This window comes from Pipistrellus hanaki (genome assembly GCF_964339955.1).
Source record: "Pipistrellus hanaki genome assembly, chromosome: 5".
Lineage (NCBI taxonomy): Eukaryota > Metazoa > Chordata > Mammalia > Chiroptera > Vespertilionidae > Pipistrellus > Pipistrellus hanaki.
Genome location: NC_140507.1, coordinates 7,706,423 through 7,722,286, shown reverse-complemented (window position 1 = coordinate 7,722,286; position 15,864 = coordinate 7,706,423). Strand labels below are relative to the sequence as shown.

General features: G+C 42.6%; 1 protein-coding gene across 4 annotated transcripts in view; it reads left to right on the top strand.

Moving 5' to 3' along the window:
• TENM2 (teneurin transmembrane protein 2) overlaps positions 1–15,864 on the top strand; it is a gene marked incomplete at its 5' end in the record, with an annotated part of 1,050,472 nt that overhangs the window by 417,488 nt on the left and 617,120 nt on the right. Inside the window, one exon of one of the 4 annotated variants that reach the window (XM_084884007.1) lies at positions 11,933–11,978. The exons of the other annotated variants lie outside the window; for them this stretch is intronic. Within the exon in view, the coding sequence (XP_084740133.1) occupies positions 11,933–11,978 (46 nt within the window). Of the gene's footprint in view, positions 1–11,932; positions 11,979–15,864 lie in introns of those variants that run through there. 4 annotated transcript variants of the gene reach the window in all.

Here is a 15,864-nt window from a genome sequence, read left to right as displayed (position 1 = left end):
GTTTTCACAACGGGAAGTATTCAAAAGGAAGCCTGGGAGTGGTGCTTGGCTAGCATTTTAAGAAAACAGTGGCCAGCCTTGGAATATACATGTGTATGGAGTGTAACACTCCAATGCATCTCATCCCTGGGCACGGGCCTGGGTCCTGTAACAGTATTCTTCCATGTGCATCCTCAACCCTGACATTGACATGGAAAGACAGAGCCTCAGATAGAGTCCTCTTTATGGTTAGGCTTAGACTTTTCTTGAAAAGGGTACAAGCACATCACAATTTCTCCTTTGGCTACATCTTCCTCCTTAGACCACTTGCCTTCTCAGTCCTCGCCAGCTTGGAGAGTCTCCTTCTCTTCCCTGGGTTCCTTCTCAGCCTTTCCAAGGTGGCTATTCTGATGGATGCGGAGTCACCTCTTTTTTGCTTTCGATTGCACTTCTCACAACCTGCTAAAGACACTCCCTGATGAAATCCTTTCCAAAGAACCTTCTTGACCTTCTCTGTTCCTTGACCACAAAGCTACTTCTGTGCTCTGTCAAGTGATGGCCCATAAATCTTCGTAGGTTGCATCAACAGTGTGCCCTTACAGATTCTCCTCACTCTCAGTGATATCTTTAAAGGTAGAAACCTGTAACTTCATCATCTTAACCCAGCAGGATTCATTTTTGTAATTTAGCAAGTACTAACTAAGTCTACCCTATGCACAAGGCATGGTTCTAGGTGCTGGGCATCCAACCATAAACAATAAAGTAAGTCCATGCTCTCTTGGAGCTTACATTCTAGTAAAGGGGTCACAGAATGACAAAAAAAAATCAGCAAATTTTACAGTGATCTATTAGTGTACTGTGCACTGGAGAAGGAGTATAAAGGAGGATTGGGAGTTTAGGGTGAGGGTGCAATTCTGTTTTAAATAGGTTGATCCGAGTTGGTATCACTGAGAAAAAAATGGTGTTGGAGGAGAGAGTAACCCACATACACAAGGAAGAACATTCTGCAGAGGCATGTGTCACTGAAGGGAAGAGAATGAAGGAGAAATTAGTAGAATTTGGGATCTGATAAACTGGGAAGAGGACAAAGCATGTCAAATCTTTAGAACATTTGAAAGAATTTGACTTTAACTCTGGGTAAGAGAAGGAGCTGTTGGAGGGTTTTGAGCAAAGGAATAAGATCATCTGGCTTGTATTATAAAGAGAATTTACTGATCAAATAATTGAGAATTATCAGTGGAGGTGGGGAGGTTAACAGTTATCTATTGGGAGATAACAAACTATACCAAAGCTGAGTGGCTTGAAACAAGATAATGTATTATTTCTTAACCTGGGGACTGATGCACGAAATTCATACAGGAGTAGGCCTTCCTTCCTCAGGCTGCCAGCACCAGCTTTCCTCTGGCACCTGGGACCCAGGCTTCCCTTGAAGCCCTGGCTTCGTTCAGAAGGCCATCTGGAAAGATGTCCGGTCTAATTAGCATATTATACTTTTATTATTATAGATGTGTTGGCTGGGAAGTTCTGCTGGGCTTGCCTGTACTTGCTTACTCAGTATTTCTAGCTCCTGGTTCAGTGGGGGCTGGAGACCAGAGAATGGTTGGGGGTTTCTCTCTCTCTCTCTCTCTCTCTCTCTCTCTCTCTCTCTCTCTCTCTCTCTCTCTCTCTCTCTCTCTCCTGGTCCTTCATCCTCTAGGAGGCCAAATGGGGCTTCCTTTTATAGAGGTGGCACCCTTCCAATAGGGCAAGCCCCAATTTCCAAGTTCTCGTCATGCCTTACTTGTATAATGTTTGCTTATGCCCCACTGGCCAGAGAAGGTCACAAGAGTAATCCCAGAATCGGTGTGGGCGAGGACTACATAGGAATATGGACACTGGAAGCTAGGATGCATTGGAAGACCTTAGTGTAGTTATCAGCCTCAGAGGCCAAAGTGGAGATCATGGAGAGCAATTAGGAGGCTCTGCAATGATCCAGAAAAGCAATGATGATGAATTGCACCAGAGTGATGACAGTGGAAGTTTTCAGAAGTACCTATATTCTGAATATAGTTTGAAAGATGGTCTTATTTTTATTCTCCTAAATCACTAGGACCAAGCTATTAAGTTTCCAGGAATTGGTAATGTTCTTATTATTCATGAGATGACATCGCCAAAAAAAAGTTAGGGGAGTCAGGGGATAGGTTTCTTTTATTGCCAATAATTATTCAATGAGTTTTCTGAACAATTGAAAACTTAGTAATTCACTTAGTGATGTGACTGTACATGGCACCCTGTCAATATCATCATCAGCTAATATTTATTGAGCATCCTTTGAGTACATGGCATTGCACTCACGGTGACAGAGGTGAGCTGCATTAATTCTTCCGGCCAATGCAGGATTATTGAGTGGTTGATTGCCTCACTCTATTAATTGGTGCCCCAGCCGCCTCAAGAAAAGCATTCTGCTTCCAGAATACAATTCCTTATTCCCCTGGAGTAGTGTTAGCTTTGGTAGACTCTGACAGCATAGGGCAAGGATATGGTTCTCTGTGTTTATGATTATGCTAATGACTTTTAGTACTCTTAGTATCAGAAATTGGGATGTATTAGTCTCATGTAGTGGACGGAGAAGCGAAGGCTGAGATTGGGGAAGTGGTATGGCCAATGCCACCCATTGAGCTGGTGGCAGACCTGGGACTGAAATCCAGTAACTTTTTCTACTGCGCTACACTGCCTCTCAGTGGTGCATGCTATTCCCATTTCTCTCTCACACTAACATACAGTCCCAAAAATTACACCAAAAAAAGATTTAACTGCCATCTATGCTCTTAAGGGTGTCTGTGACACACTGTTCTTTGCTATCTGCACAGCCAAATCACTTGAAAAAAATGCTTTGTTTGTCTTGGTGTATGTGTGTGTGTGTGTGTGTGTGTGTGTGTGTGTGTGTGTGTGTTTTAAGTCCCGTATTACAGGAGAATTGTCAGCTGTTAAAATCTCCATTTTTTGTGTTAAATTCTCATCAGAAAGATGTCACTGCTTTCAATGCATCAAGTGATTTGAAAGCCAGCGCGTGAAGTAAACTATTTCATTGAAATCCCTGCTTTCATTTAGACTTGGAAACAGTTATTCCGTAGCAATTGTTGTGACTGTTCATTCTTTCTGAGAGACTCTCTACCTTTGCTTGTTTGTTTGTTTTGTGTGTTTTTTCTAGTGAAAGAGTTAAAATTTGGAGTTAAGAAAGACTGTGAGTGGTGGGGGCAGTTTACATGCAGAATGTGTTTGTAAATCTCAAAAGTGGCACCATTCAATGTCACGTACTCTGGGATGCACTTGAGTGTACACCCTCCAGAACATCTGCTTGTTGTAATTCTGCCACATTACGTATTTTAGTACATATCTCTTCCAAGCAGCTTCCAGAGCTGTTCAGATAGTCAGCATCAGAAATTGCACTGTTTTATCCTGGATTTTACAAATAGGAACCAGATTCTTATAAAACAGAACTATCTGATAAGTAAGGTTGTGAATTGCTTTTTGTGATTGTCATGGGTAAGAATATTAAAGAAACCCAGCAAACAGTGCAGTACACCGGTTACTGTAAAAATAAAACCTGTAGCAGCGAATGCGTTCCTCTGATGAATACCTTCAAGGCTGTGATCATTGTGCAACTTCTGGTTGGATGCTTTCAAATGTTCCGTATTGAAAAACATCAGCAACAAGAACCAAACAGTCCACCAAAGCCTGTATCCAACTCAATGGAGAGAAACATACATTCTTAGAGTTTCAATGAGGCCAACCCTGCTTGGTCCACCATGGGAAGCAGAGATTTAAAGTTCTCTCCGGATTTGCTTTCCATTTCTACTTTATAGTTGGGGGCTGTTATCTTGTTTTTCTCTTTAGGGGGTGTTCAAATCCCTATGCAAGACAGAAATGCGAAACAGACCAGAAAAAGTTCTGTTCAGCAGGCAAAAATCAAAATGCCAGAACATGGTAATGAATGTAAGTCATTTTATATGCAAAATAATTTGTTTTAATTGGCTAAATAAGATCTGGTATAATTAAAATATTCAATAAACTATTACAGAAACCTGTTTATGTCACTAGCCTTTAATCACATTACATGTTCATTGCAATTTGGTAAACAGATATGAAAATGGACCTGAATTATCTCAAATTTACAAGTAAGAAGGATACATAAGTGTTTTACAGAAACTTCAGAGGTTATGCCCTGTTTTAATTTTAGATATATTTTTTTTGAGATGAGCAATTTATAGAAAATTTCCATAGCTTGTCTTTGCAGGGAATGCAGGCAGAACCACTATGAGTAAGGGAAACCTTTCCTAAGAAAGCTCCTTTTCACCAAGGAGTAAGGATTACTTATGTAGAGTGAGGTCCACAGAGTTTTCTCCCATCACATCTCCCTAAGGAAAAACAAACCTTCCAGAATAGATGAGGGTATAATTGGGCCTGAAATGACCCCATAGACGAGAAACCCTATAGATCTGAGAAATCTCTCTCTAAGGATTAGTTGCCAAGGGTCAAAGTAAGCTGACTTCTGACTAATGTGTAAATGATTGGAGGAAATGATATTCTTCTGGAGGGCAGCAGTTAATTCTTCCTACTGTGAGACTCTCTATTTGTTTGGCATGAGTTAATTTTGACACTAACTTGAACACTGGTGGACTTTGAGTATGTGTTCAACTATATATATAGAAGTAAATAAATGTCATGCCACCTTAATAAGGCCTTATTCTAACCATTTTCTAAAGGCCAGGGAATGTATTATATGCTCTTTCTCATATATATATATATGCAAATATATTAATAATATATATGCAAATATATATTATATATATATATATATATATATATATATATATGCAAAATGAGTGAAGACACTTAGTTCCTACAAACTTCAGGAAACTTAAAATCTATGTAATAAAGTAAGAGTGATCTAGATATATTGGAAGAATAAAAGGTCACTATCAGTATGAGATACCCAAAGGCAAGACAAGATTAATTTGTACAATTATATGTAATAAAATGTTCCAGGCAATGGGTGCTTGGAAATTTGAGGAATATCATTTACCATGAGTTCATATAACTTAGAAAGCATACTTTGAGGATAAAAAAGTTTTTAAGTAAATTTTAAAGTATATTTTTTATTGATTTCAAAGAGGAAAGGAGAAGGAGAGAGAATCATTGATCCACTGCCTCCTGCATATCCCCTACAAAAGATCGAGCCCAAAACCCAGGCATGTGCCCTGAGCAGGAATTGAACCATAACTCCTGATTAATAGATTGATGCTCAACCATTGAGCAACACTGGCTGGGTGAGGACAATGGAATTTTTATATCAAACAAGGGGAAATATACATTTAACAAAACCAATTCCATGGGAAATAACATGTGGAGGTAACAGAGCAAAAAAACCGCTTGTAGCTGTATATAAACCAGTGGGTGAGAATAAAACATATTGCTAAAAATAGATGGGTTTAGGCAAAATGGGGGTGACTCCTTCACTCATTCATTTGACAAACACCTATATTGAACACCTGTTCTATGTTAGTAACTGCTTTACATAATAATCAGTGTACAACAATATATTCTGACATCATGAAGTTTATGCAAATACCAAAAGAACGGTTAAGTGTTTGATACCATTGATCATCTTGCATAGGGTGTACAGGGCATGTCAGTTGTAATGCTTTTGTTTGTGCAAATACAGGCAGATATACCTTTTATTTATACATATGAATAAAACAAGTCAATCGTTGAAAAGTCAATGACATTGTCACCATGTACATCAAAAAACATGACATTGTTGGACTGAATATTTTATGTCATTCCAGGTTGTTTTAGTATTGTACAGACTTAGACAGAAAGAAAATAAATGAGAATATAATTATTTCATTTATTTTAAAAGTAAGATGACAAAGTGACTGAGCGCCGTGGTGGTTATATCTACCTTTCTCTGTAACCTCAAGTGGATGACTTTCAGCTAATAACCTCCACTCTTCCATGCAAGGAGTGGGCGGCCTGAGGGCTCCATCTTTAATCAGAATACAAATGACAGGCGTAAGGACCCCAATCAAATTGATGAGTATCACTTTTGTACAGTTTTGTGGGTTGTTTTTTTTCCATAGACAATGTCTTTTGTTTCTATCTACATGTGCCATTCACATGTAATGTTTGTATTTTATATTAATTAGGATGGTTCCCATAGAAAGGGTGAGGAAAGCATTTCCTTATAAAAGGGTTGCTGAATTTTTAAATATGGTTAAAACTTAAAACCCAATGAGCATAGATGGAAAAGGGGCCAGCAAACATTTATTGAGTGAGCAAGCTACTTTGTTTCAAGATGTATGGAAGCCCAAACCCATTTGGCTCAGTGGATAGAGCATCGGCCTGCTGACTGAAGGGTCCCAGGCTCGATTCTAGTCAAGGGCATGTCCCTTGGTAGTGGGCACATTCCCAGTTGGGGATATGCAGGAGGCAGCTGAATTGATGTTTCTCTCTCATCGATGTTTCTAACTCTTTATCCTTCTCCTTTCCTCTCTGTAAAAAATCAATAAAATGTATTTTAAAAAATAAAGATGTATGAAAGATAATAAAGATTTAGAGATGTTTAAACACCAATATTGCTCTTATTTAGTCTCTAATGTAATTGGAAGAATAGAGCATAAACCTGAATACCCAAATGCTAATAATAAATCAATGCAGTGTAAGATGTAAATGACAGGTGTGGTTAAGAATGACTGGAAAGTAGAAAGATAGGGGTTCTGTCCCGGTGTTGACATTTGCTCCTGTGACATTGGGGAAATTAATTTTATTTACCTCAGTTTCACTTTCTGTAAAATGGTTCTAACAACAGCATGTGGTGAGGTTTAGAAATTAGGAACAATGCCAAATCCCTGTCATGTAATAAGTACTTATATTACTAGCTACTCTTTATTGTGTAGGTGCTAGCTGTAGCCTAGCTATTGTGCTAATCATTTTACTTCTCTTAGTTAATTAAATTGTCATAACAATATTTTACAGATGAGGGGAGTGAGCTTGAAAGAGGAAGGGGACTTGACCAATATCCCACAATTACAAAGCAAATTTCAGGGCTAAGATTTAGAACTAGGAAGAATTCTACAGCTAAGCACTTGAGTAGTTACTATGATTAAAACAATGTCATCGCTGTAAATGTAGGAAGGTCAGGAAAGTGTTTGTGAAGGACATGTAAGTTATCCTGGTCTTAGATAAAGGGATAGGAATCGAATGTGTTGTGATGAAGGAGAAGAGGACATTCTAGAGAGAACAGGGAACATGCATGAGACTTTGGAAGAAATGTGTGCAGATCAGGCTGAGGGAGCAGGGAGCTCCCATGAGGAGGTGACAGAATGAATGTTTACATGAGTAGGTTGGTGTCAAACCACAGAGGGGGTTAAACACGAGGCAAAGAAAACTGCACTTTGTTCTCTAAAGAATAGTGAATGCTTGAGGATTTTTTTCTTAAAAAAACTAATATTGATTTTAAATAAGAAATCACTAATTACAGATCTTATAAGGCTGACAATAACCACAAATAGAATTGCCAGAAAAGTAACATGATCTTTTTATCATCAGCCAGGCACACCTTTTTAATTCTTTCCCTACATATTTTCTGTGTGCTCTTTGTTTCTTCTGATGAATTTTCAGGAACACTTTTGAACCTTTGAAGATGTTTAAGCCGATTCATAAGGTGATGAAATAGAACAGACTTTCAATTGACCAATCAATAACTATTGGGAATAGGTGTCATTCAGAGTGGCATTTTAAGAAGGTTATTCTGGCTCGTGAAGGATGAATTGGAGAAGAAAAGAAATCCTCTCTAAATGGCTGTTTTCAATCGCTGTGTCATGACAGTCAGGAGAAGTGTCACAACTAACAAGGCACTAATAGTAAAGTATTGGTTTGCCACAGATTAGCTGCTTTCTCCATTAGAGCAGATTCAAGGTCATTCCCAGAATAATGTCAGGCTCCTTCACTGCAATTCCAAGTGCTTTCTCAAGGGCGGGAAGGCAATGATATTATACTCCGGTTTGGTCTTTGACGGGACCCTAGGAATGTCCCCAGAGGAGGGGGTGCCTCATTTTGTCACCCTTCATGTTTGTCACCCAATTGTGTTGGGACAGAAAGGAAAAGCATAGGGAAGCATTCCATTAAAGGCTTGATTGCCATAGTCCAGGCAAACACGGCCTGACCTAGAAGGAATCCAGGAGCCAAGAGATGAAAGAATAACTTTGAGAGGCATAGGATGGAGTGGGCATTTGATAGTTATTGACAATTGGATGCGAGAGAAAGGAAGGAGACAAAGGAGCCCTGGAAGGCTCCAGGTGTGCACGCTGCACACAGGGAAAGAATTGGGAGAAAGCGCTTGCTTTGAGGGGATCAAATACTGTCCATCTGAGCTATTACAACAAACTGCTGGGAAGATTTGGTAATAATAGGCGCTGACACTCATAAAGTACTTGTTGTATGCTAAGAAAGGAATTCCCGCCCTGACTGATTGGGCATCAGCCTGCGGAATCAATGGTCCCAGGTTCGATTCCAGTCAGGGGCATGTACCTTGGTTGTGGGCATATCCCCGGTAGGAGGTATGCAGGAGGTGGCTGATCGATGTTTTTCTCTCATCGATGTTTCTAACTCTCTATCCCTCTCCCTTTCTCTCTGTAAAAAATCAACCACCGAAGGACTTATATGTATGCATATAAGCCTAATCAATGGACACAGACAACAGGGGGGAGGGGGCATGAATGGAAGGTGGTGGGTAATGGGGGAATAAGGACACATATGTAATACCTTAATCAATCAATCAATAAAGGATAATAAAAAATAAAACTTATCCCAAAATCATACAAGTATATATATGAAAGGAATTCCCATAGCACATACATTATTTTTACCTAATGGCAGCCCCTCCGTGAGACAGATAATATTATTACACCCATTTTTGCTCAGAGAGACAAAATGACTTGGCCAAGGTCACACAGCAAGCTGGCGGTGGAGCTGAGATTCAATCCCAGGAAGCCTGGTTCCCAAAGCAGAGCACTTGGCCACACGAGCATCAAGCTCTCCCACAGAGAAGACTTGTAAAAGTCACATTCTGGGGAGAAATAATAATGTCATTGGAGCCACCATTGGCACCCCAGGTTAATCTGATTGTCCCCCTAAGACATTTTAGAAATAAATCACAGATAGCAACATGTGACTATCTTCTCAGGGTGCCCACCTCCTCACTCAGGAAATGATAAAACATAAGCAGCAATACCGACAGCCATTTAGAGCTTTTACAACCCTCTTTGCGGCCTAGACTTCTTTTTAACTTGCCCTGACCTTGTCTTGCTGACCCTGTTCACTCCCCCCGCCCCCGGACTCCTCTCCCACTTTCATTGCAATGAGAGAGTTGTATTCTTGCAACAGGGTCTTTATTTTTATTAGCAGAATATTCTCAGTCTCCCCACTCCCTTGTACAAAGTTAATTTTAACTCTAGGACCGATAGCCATAATGCCACTTCAAGGTGGCTGCTTCCAGTAGACCCTGAGAAGTGTCCGCAGAGAATTCCGCATTCCCGGGCCCCCTTCCCTAGCTCCTTGCTGGCCTTGCAGCCTCTTTCCCGCTCCACCCAAGATCTGGGTTCCCAGCTCGCCCGCTGCCTTCTGTTCAGGCCCTGTGTGTTCTCCAGTCTCTGCTCTGCCTTCATGATAGGAAGGGTTTCCTCTTGATCACATAGCAGGTTGGCGGGAGTGGTACTTCTTTATTCGGGTCCAAGCTAAAAAGATCTCCCTATGGCCAAACCGCAAGAATCATGACACTTTGGGTTTAACCAGAATAAGCAATCCGTCTTTGGATGCAGTGTGGCCAGGATGGAGGAGGAAGGTCTTTTTTCCTGGCCTGCTTCTCACTCTATATCTGGCGGCTGCCGTGGGGACTTCAAAATACCATATGCCCAGGGCCCGCGGGATATGGTTGAGACACACCATAGTTGAAGTAACATAACTGGTGTTTTTTAGGGTTTTTCCCCCCCTCTCAAGATAATATCTTTTATAAGTAGGGCACATGGATTTACCTTCAGTTTTCAAAATCGCTTACATTTCTAAAAGACGGTCAGTGAAAAGCCTCCTCTTCCTATTGGCTCACTATCGCCTTGGCCCAGGCCAACAGGGGAAGCAGGTGGTCATTTCCACCAGCATCTCATCTTACACACACCCTCCCCCTGGGGACCGTCAGTGTGCATCCTGGGAAAAGAGGCCGCTTGGGGGATGTCACTGTGAAGCCCTCCCCCCTGGGGTGGCAGGAGATGAGCAGAAGTGGCCCAGCGCTGGTGCAACCCCATTGGAGACGGTTTGAATGGGGAAATCATTGCTTTTGGACTTTGTTTTATTTTATTTTATTTTTTTAAATATATTTTATTGATTTTTAACAAAGAGGAAGAGAGAGTGATAGAGAGTTAGAAACATCAATGAGAGAGAAACATTGACCAGCTACCTGCTGCATACCCCCCCACTGGGGATGTGCCCACAACCAAGGTACATGCCCTTGACCTGAATCGAACCTGGGACCTTCTATCCACTGAGCCAAACCAGTTTTGGCTGGACTTTGTTTTAGAAATGGAACCTCCGTTAACATGGAACCGGGAGGCGGAACGATGCAGGAAAAGTCTGTGGGAATACTGACTCCAAAACTTCATGGCAGGACTCCAGCAAGCCTGCTGTCACCGTGGGAGGGAGCCCTCAAGGAGTGTAGGGTCCATGTTCCTCACGGCCTCTCCTGCAAACACCTTGCCTCCCCCCGCCCCCCTTTATTCTGCTTTATTAATAAAACTAATGGAGAGATCAGCGCCTTTCCAGCTCTCGCCGGGAGCTCGGGTCTGGCCAGTGCGGACATCTTGGCGTGGGCTTTTCTCTGGGAGCCCATCCTTGAGCCGAGCACTTGTTCCTTCTTTTGTTTACCCGTGGCAGTTTGTCAGCAGTTATGATAAGTAGAGTTCCATCTGCCAGTGAAACTACGCTGCACGTTGCCGGAGAAATTAGCAGCTTTCATTGTTGCCTACATAAATAAATATGCAGAGTGAATTGCATTTAAACACCCCCCCCCCCCAAAAAAAAAAAAAAAAAAGAACCACAGGTACACCCCGCACCGTTCAATGGCAATCAGACAAAACCGGGGACCCGGGGAGCTGATCTCAATTCTCTAACCTGGAGGATGCATGGATGTGTGTCTCAATGAGGGAGGCAGCGTATTCTGCTTTCGGAGATAAAAACAGAAGCCGCCAGACACTGTGCTCAGTGCCTTTATTCTCAGAATCCTTTGCCTGAAACCCACTGTCTTTTTCCCGTGTTTCCTCTCTCTCTCTCTCTCTCTCTCTCTCTCTCTCTCTCTCTCTCTCTCTCTCTCTCTCTCTCTCTCTCTCTCTCTCTCTCTCTCTCTCTCTTCCACCTTCGCCCCATCTCTTACTCTCTTTCTCTCCCTCTCTCCTCCTTCCTTCCCTCGCTCATTGTCCTCCCTCTCCTCCTGCTTTTGATGCTCACAGTTGTCACATTCCATCGCCTCTCCCCTCTCCTCTGCTCCGTCCTCACGCCCAGCCTGGCGGTGGTGCTCTGGCCAGGCAGCGGCAGCCTCTCCTGCGAGTTGGAGGAGTCATGTGTGCAGCTCAGTTTGATCAAGCGTCCCTCTCCTGCCTCGCCACTCTTACAAAAGATTAAAAGGTGGCGTCACATCGCTCCCCTGCTCCTGCCCGCCCGCCCGCAGGAGGGACTTCCGAGGGGACCACAAAAACTAATCACTTTCCATAAGCATCTTCTTGCTGGGGAAAGAAGAAGAAGAGAAAAAAGGGGGGTGGGTGGGGTGGGGTGGGGGAGAGAAGCAGCAGAGGCGGGGGGCGGAGGAGGGTGGGCTGAGCGGTGTAATCTGAGCCCGGAGCTGAGGATTGGGGCGAGTGAGTGAGAGATGCTGCACGCTGCTAACAAGGGAAGGAAGCCTCCGGCAGAGACAGGTAAGAGCTCCTGGCCCTGGGTCCGACCGGGCGGCTTGGGCGAAATCTCTGTTTGCACCGCTTGGTAATTGAGACCGGCATCCTCTGAAGCAAGAAGCCCGTGGTGGCTTTGCAGCCGGCTTCCTTTTGTTTAACGGAGAAAGTACCTGTTATTAATGTGGACGAATGAGAGCACGCAGCACGTCCAATTGAAAGTGGATTTGTATAGTAAATGCATTTGTGCCGAAGGATCTCGCCTCCGTTTTTTATCCAAGGGGAGAGCCGAGAAAGATGCTTCTTCGGATCCGTGGTAGCACTTTGCATTGCGTTCAGTTGTTCAGTTCTAAACAGCGAACGGGAAAATAAAATAATGCAATTGATCCTGGGGTGTGTGTGTGTGTGTGTGTGTGTGTGTGTGTGTGTGTGTGTGAACTCCGGGGCTCACACGCTGGGAGAGAGAGCAGGCATTTGAGATTTTGCTTCCCACCCAACTTCTGATGCGTTATCATAATTTTTTCCCCACCACTGGAGGTGTAAGCCAGGGTAAGTTTATTTAAGTCTAGCTGCCCGGGGAAGCGCCGCGGATACCTCCCTAACCTGGGTCAGGTTGATGTTTCCTAAATGGAGATTCACTGTGGTCCCAAATGCCACATAAAGTTAAAACGTCAGGCGAGGGCATGTTTCAGGGAAGGACCCAGTAAATCATGAGGGAGCTAAATGAGGACAGTTTGAAGCGGGAGTTAACTCTGGGGGTGCTGTGTGAGGAGCTTTTTGGGATTTTCAGCGGCTCCATCATGAAGGGGAGCGATGATCAGGCTCAGCTCGGAACTTTGCATGCAGACCCTCAATACAGAATGCTTGTGGACTGGCGCCGTGGGTGGCTGCTAGCAACCTGTCCCCTTTGTGCGCTGTGAATGGGAGTTGTGGGTTATATTTGATGGCATTTCTCCTTTAAAGAGCTCCGGGATGGCGTGTAAAAGGTTCGCATCCATTGTCACGCTGCACAAATAGAAAAGGCGCAGCATCCTAGCCTCCCGGCACCTGGTTCTTGTGGCGGCTGCTGGTTTTTAAAGTTTCGATACATTCGTTTTCAGCGTCAGTCCCGGCTGATGGTGTGTTCACTGCCTCTGCTGCTAGCATGCATTGCTGGCATGAATGAACCGAGATGTGAGATTGTAACATTTAAAAAAAAAAATCCAATTAGCTAGAGTTTCATTTAAGGATAACAGAAATCCAAAGCATATCCAGACTTTGATCTCGGGCGTCACATGAGAGGTTTGGATTGATTTTTAGGTGATTATCTTCTGGATGTGGAGACTGGAATATGAAAAGTACACAATTCTCCGGCATGAGCCACAGGAAGGTGGCTCCAGAGCCTCCACCAGGTTCGGTGGCCGGGAGGACTGCCGGGCTGTGTGGCATTGTCGAGCTCAGCAATGCGTGAGAGGGTGTTTTATATATGTATTTGGTGATACGATTTCTTTATCCCCGAGTTCCCAAACTGGACTGGCTCCTCCAAGCCATACCCCGGCGTGTCTTGTTTGCCAGGCCATCCATCTCATGGCACGTTGTGGGTGCAGCCCGTGAATCCAGTTTTCTAAGGACACCGGGCGGGAGCTGCTGAATTTGGGGGGAGGGGGGAATGGACAGCAAATGGAATATGGGCCTCATCAGACATCATCCTCGAGAGCATCTGCAGTGGCAGTTCTGTGGGGACGCTTAGTTTGCCTATCCCGGTTGAAAGACCAGGGGAAGGTGTGGGCAGGGCCAGGGGGCTGCTGCAGGCTGCCATAACCATGCCGGTGGCAGCATAGTGCGTTCTTAAAATCCCAGCACGTCTAGTTTTCTTTTTATCAACTTAAGGAAACTTTGCAGAACCTTGACGTAGCACTGCTTCCTTTCAATCATGTTTGTACATCACGTAAAACCTTCTCTCTGACTCTGGCCGTGCCCAACTATTGAGTGTTGTTGAACACAACAACGATGGTGATGATTTCTTAAATCAGTGGTAAGTGTTGAGGAGATGGGCTGGGAGATAGATGTTGTCTGCATCGTAGATACGTTTTGTGTGTGGAAGCTGACTTCTTCCAGGTGAGGAGAGGGCACATTGGAAGCTGTGGCTCAGCTGTGTATCCCTGAATGGCTGGCCTCCTAGAAATCCAACTGGGACCAAAGTAGGCAGTGGCCCTTCAGCTGGCCACTGGCTGGTCGCTCGGCATGCCCTTTTGAAGCAGATGGTAACCAAAACTATCCTGACTCAAACTATCTGAGTCATATAAATAGCATTTTTCTGACTTTTCCAGTAGATGTTGCTGGAGAGCAAAGAAAAGATTATTATGTTTTTACAGAAAAAAAAGAAAGGAAGAAATGCAGTAGACTTATACAAGCCAATGAAAAAGATCCTTCTCCCCAAACTCTGCTGGTAGCATTTTGCATAATTTGCTAATTAATGAATTATATTGGATCATTCCCTTTTATGATGGTCTATAGAAGAAAGCTATTAAAACTTGAGTTCGATTTTTAAAATTATGAAATTGTTCTTTTTAGTCCCTATATATTTATATATAATCTATGTTTGCTGTTTTTCCTTTTATAAAAAAAAAAATCAAGTTAACTGCACATTGCTATTCAGAACATTTCATCCCTGAATGCTAAAACCCTTTAACATGCAAATATGATGTCAGAGGGAGAACTGAAATAGAATACCCTGAGAAGAGTAATGATCAAACGCATTATAAAAATATGCACCAGTTGCCAACATGTAATGAAATATTAAGAAATTAAAAGCATGCAACCTCTAAAGTAATAGAATTTCATTGCTCTGAGACTGTTTTCCCACTGAATATTAAGTGCTTAATAGATCTATCTGTAAAAAAAAGAACAAACAACAATCATAACCCTACATGGTTTGTCAATGAAGTTCTTTCATTATATGATTTTGAAAAATTAGCCCAATAGGATTTTCCTCAGACTAGGAAATGTAATTAACATTGGCTATTAAGTGCCAGATTTCCAAAGCCAATGCCACCAGGCTTTACGGAGAAAAGAAGAATTCAGAGAGCAAGCATCAGTGCCAGGAGCCGAGGGGACCCATGCTGAAACTCATCCGCTGGTGATCACTCTGATAAAATGACAAAGACGTTCCCCGAGGAGCCCGGGGATTTTGGTACCCAGACACGAACTGATGCAATTTCAGGCAAGCAATGACCTGGATCTGTGGGAATATTTATTTTGGGGAACGATCAGTTAACCAGTTTCAGTTGTGAAGGAGACGTGCTTGGATATGACAAAAGCACTTGCAGATAGGATAAGGGTACAACCTGGGATGTAGAGCCCCGTTTTTCTGACCGTAAGCAGTCCAAGCTGCTTCCTGGTGATTTTTATTCTTCTGCATGGAAGTCCTTCTTTGTCAGATTTTATTCCTGAGGTGTGAAATGCTCTATAGGATGTTTTTATTTCACACCCATTCAGTTCTGTTTTCTGGGAGGAAAAAGAAAAAGCTTATATTTAGAAGGCATGCATGTCAACTACTCCTGTTTTGTAATTAGCACTAGAAATCCACTGGGATAAGGATGTTCCTTTTTTCTTTCTTTTTTTTTTCTTTTCTTTCTTTTTTTTTTTTTTATTCAAATATATATATATTTTTTGCTTGACCCATAGTGGTTCTTTTTTTTTTTTTTTTTTTTTTTTTTTTTTTTTTTTTCCTTTCTGTCTTTACATAAGAAAAGGTTTATAATTTGGGGAGAGATTGGGTTTATTCTGCTGGTTTGTTTGCTGCTCACTTTTGGTGTTCTCTGCTTTCATTAGAGCCATCAAGCGCTTACTATACCCAAAGCACTCTGACGTAAACGGGGCAAATAATACCTCCGACAACAACAAATGTCCGTTCTCTCCCTGAGAGCCTCAG